Raw genomic sequence first — 4,632 nt, 5'->3', positions numbered from 1 at the left:
ATGAACAGGCAGCAGACAGGAAGACGGCAATATGAACAGGCAGCAGACAGGTAGACAACAATATGAACAGGCAGCAGACAGGTAGACAACAATATGAACAGGCAGCAGACAGGTAGACAACAATATGAACAGGCAGCAGACAGGTAGACAACAATATGAACAGGCAGCAGACAGGTAGACAACAATATGAACAGGCAGCAGACAGGAAGATGACAATATGAACAGGCAGCAGACAGATAGACGACAATATGAACAGGCAGCAGACAGGTAGACAACAATATGAACAGGCAGCAGACAGGTAGACAACAATATGAACAGGCAGCACACAGATATACAACAATATGAACAGGCAGCAGACAGGTAGACAACAATATGAACAGGCAGCAGACAGGTAGACAACAATATGAACAGGCAGCAGACAGATATACAACAATATGAACAGGCAGCAGACAGGAAGACGACAATATGAACAGGCAGCAGACAGATATACAACAATATGAACAGGCAGCAGACAGGAAGACGACAATATGAACAGGCAGCAGACAGGTAGACGACAATATGAACAGGCAGCAGACAGGTAGACAACAATATGAACAGGCAGCAGACAGGTAGACGACAATATGAACAGGCAGCAGACAGGTAGATGACAATATGAACAGGCAGCAGACAGGTAGACAACAATATGAACAGGCAGCAGACAGATATACAACAATATGAACAGGCAGCAGACAGGAAGACGACAATATGAACAGGCAGCAGACAGCTATACAACAATATGAACAGGCAGCAGACAGGAAGACGACAATATGAACAGGCAGCAGACAGATATACAACAATATGAACAGGCAGCAGACAGGAAGACGACAATATGAACAGGCAGCAGACAGGTAGACGACAATATGAACAGGCAGCAGACAGGTAGACAACAATATGAACAGGTAGCAGACAGATAGACAACAATATGAACAGGCAGCAGACAGGTAGACGACAATATGAACAGGCAGCAGACAGGTAGACGACAATATGAACAGGCAGCAGACAGATAGACAACAATATGAACAGGCAGCAGACAGGTAGACGACAATATGAACAGGCAGCAGACAGGTAGACGACAATATGAACAGGTAGCAGACAGATAGACAACAATATGAACAGGCAGCAGACAGGTAGACGACAATATGAACAGGCAGCAGACAGGTAGACGACAATATGAACAGGCAGCAGACAGGTAGACAACAATATGAACAGGCAGCAGACAGATATACAACAATATGAACAGGCAGCAGACAGGAAGACGACAATATGAACAGGCAGCAGACAGATATACAACAATATGAACAGGCAGCAGACAGGAAGACGACAATATGAACAGGCAGCAGACAGATATACAACAATATGAACAGGCAGCAGACAGGTAGACAACAATATGAACAGGCAGCAGACAGGTAGACAACAATATGAACAGGCAGCAGACAGGTAGACAACAATATGAACAGGCAGCAGACAGGTAGACAACAATATGAACAGGCAGCAGACAGATAGACAACAATATGAACAGGCAGCAGACAGGTAGACAACAATATGAACAGGCAGCAGACAGGTAGACAACAATATGAACAGGCAGCTATTATCTGTTTAGCTGCTCTATTTAGCTGTTAAAGAAATATCTACTTAGATCAGCAATAATAATTATATAATTTATTTATATATATTTAGATCAGCAATAATAATTATATAATTTAATTCGGCTATGAATTTGTAGCAATTCTTCAAACGTAAATTTAAATAAATTCAATAAAATTTGTGCTCTAGCATACATGAGAAAATTAATATATCTTTGCTTATAGGGTTTTGCACTTGGAACTAGTCTTTTTGTAGTTGTTAAATCTAGGTTTAGAATAGTAAATACTAATAATTCTATTAGCTCAACTTTTGTAGTTGAAACCTCTTCTATCACTAGTAAGGTGGAATTTTCAGAGTCGCTCTATTTTCGGAGAAGCTCATGTTAGTGTTTCATTATAACATGTAGCACACTACATGTTACACATAACACCTAATGTGTAACATGTAAAATCTCATAAGTTACTTATTACATGTTGAGTGTTACGTGTGACACATAGTATGTGTAACAAGTTAATGTTATCAAGTCACCTCAACACTAGTTGAAATTGGAGAGTTGTAACCCAGTGATTTACTTGCTCAAAATAAAAGTGTTATGATTTAAATTTAATAAAAAATAAAATATATATAACAGCTATAATTATACACAACTTGTACCATGTACGTATATACATAATTATCTTCCAAAATTGTTATATATTATCATTTATTCATTTAGTTCAGGCATGGGCAAACTACGGCCCGGGGCACACATGCAGCCCGTTAAACTTTTTAATCCGACCCGCTGAACTTGAAGATATTAAATAAATAAACTTTGTTAATGTTTTATTTTCCCTGCAATTCTAATGTGTTCTCACTAGATGGCGCACTCTAGATACATTGACTTTGTTGAGGTTCCGCATATTACGGTACTCCACGTTTGCTTTTTGACCCCTCAGTCCTTCTGTAAAGATGAGCAGACCTAAGAAAAGGAAAGTGGACAGAGAATGTCGAGTGTTTAATAAGGAGTGGACAACTAAATATTTTTTCACTGAACACCGATTGTTTACTGTATGCCTGATATGTCAGGAAACTGTGGCGGTTTTTAAAGAATATAATATTAGCCATCACTTTACTACAACGCATGCTAACTATGCTAGCAAGCTATCAACGAAAGAAGAGAAAGCTACAGCTCAGAAGTTGGCAGCTAATTTACAGGCTCAACAAAACTTTTTTCATCGCCAAACTGCCATTCAGGAGTCAAGTACCAAGGCCAGTTTTATGCTTTCATTCAAACTGGCAAAGGCCAGCAAGCCTCTGTCTGAAGGCGAGTTTTTAAAAGAATGTATGGTGGAGACAGCAAGAGTCTTGCGCCCAGAGAGCAAAGACAAATTTGAAAAAATCAGTTTATCGTGCAGAACAGTGACTCGCCGTGTGGAACTAATAGGTGAAGATATCACCAGCAACTTAAATAAAAAGGCGGAGCCATTCACGTTATATTCATTAGCACTGGATGAAAGCAACGATGTCAAAGACACTGCTCAGCTCTTCATTTCTATCCTAGGGATTAACGACACTTTTGAAATGACGGAGGAGTTTTTGACAATGGAGCCTCTGAAAGGACAAACACGGGGAGAAGACTTGTATGACCGGGTGTCTGCTGTTGTCGAAAATATGAAGCTCCCTTGTAAACTTATCAACGGCACCACAGATGGATCTCCGAACTTAACGGGGAAAAACGTTGGCCTGCTGAGGAGAATCCAGAAATAAAGTCAAAGATGAAAATCCTGACCAGGATGTTATTTTTCTCCACTGCATCATCCACCAGGAATCTCTAGGTAAATTGGTATTACAGCTGAATCATGTTGTGAATCCTGTCGTGAAACTCGTCAACTTTATTCGCGCAAGGGGACTTCAGCACCGTCAGTTTATTACGTTTCTGGAGGAAACTGATGCGGATCACCAGGACCTGCTTTATCACTCCCGAGTCTGCTGGTTAAGTTTGGGCAAAGTGTTTCAATGAGTGTGGGCGCTCAAAGAGGAGATTGGTGCATTTTTAGAGTTACAGGAAAAGGCTGACGAATTTCCTGAGCTGAGCAACAAGAGCTGGCTGTGTGACTTTGCGTTTGCTGCGGACGTATTTTCACACATGAATGAGCTCAACATGAAACTACAGGGGAAGGATCAGTTTGTGCAGGACATGTACACAAACGTGAAAGCCTTCAAATCCAAGCTGGTTTTATTCTCCAGGCAAATTTTAAATAAGTCGTTCACACATTTTTCCACACTAGCCACACTGAATGAGGCCGGCGCAAAAGTGAAGAAATATAGCGAGTCATTAGATGCGCTGCACGGAGAATTCTGCCGTCGGTTTTCTGATTTTGAAAAAATTGACAAGTCACTTCAGTTGGTTGCCTGTCCCCTGTCAAAAGACCCCGAATCAGCTCCAGAGGAGCTGCAGCTCGAACTGATCGACCTTCAGTCTGACCCAGTCTTAAAAGAGAAGTTCAACTCTCTGAAACTGAAAGACTTTTATGCTTCACTCAATGAAGCCGCATTTCCAAATCTCCGGAGGACAGCGCAGAAGATGCTGGCGTTGTTCGGCTTGACCTATGTGTGTGAACAGATGTTCAGCATCATGAACATCAACAAGGCCAGCCACAGATCCCAATTAACAGACCAAAACCTCAGATCCATCCTGAGAATTGTTACAACTAAACTCACTCCAGACTTTGATGCGCTGGCTAAAAAGGGGGACCAACAGCACTGTTCCCACTGAAAGTAAAAGTTCTCCTTTGTATTATGTAAAAAATGCTTTGGAAAATAAATAGTTCAGTAAGCCTTATATGTTACACGTCATTTCTGTTAAGGAGCGCACATAAGTGGTGCGCAAATGAACGCACTTTCTCAAAACAAACAATGTGCACCAGATCAAATATAACGCTCTCCGCAGTGGCGCGTTATCAATGTTCCATCCTTGCGCTGATCGTTGTTGACTTTTGGCACTGGAGACACAAACTGAATAGAAGGAGC

The 4,632-nt window shown here is 41.2% G+C and overlaps 1 protein-coding gene across 1 annotated transcript; it reads left to right on the top strand.

The window, feature by feature from the left end:
* LOC137390607 (general transcription factor II-I repeat domain-containing protein 2A-like) lies at positions 1-4,378 on the top strand. Its single transcript, XM_068076934.1, has 4 exons — positions 1-50; positions 2,760-3,339; positions 3,455-3,521; positions 3,660-4,378. Exons 1-4 carry the CDS (start codon positions 1-3, stop codon positions 4,376-4,378), a joined length of 1,416 nt encoding a protein of 471 aa, XP_067933035.1.
* Positions 4,379-4,632: the final 254 nt, after the last annotated feature.

This window comes from Watersipora subatra, chromosome 3 (assembly GCF_963576615.1).
Source record: "Watersipora subatra chromosome 3, tzWatSuba1.1, whole genome shotgun sequence".
Lineage (NCBI taxonomy): Eukaryota > Metazoa > Bryozoa > Gymnolaemata > Cheilostomatida > Watersiporidae > Watersipora > Watersipora subatra.
Note: the sequence above shows the minus strand (reverse complement) of the source record. Positions and strands in the feature narration are given on the sequence as shown.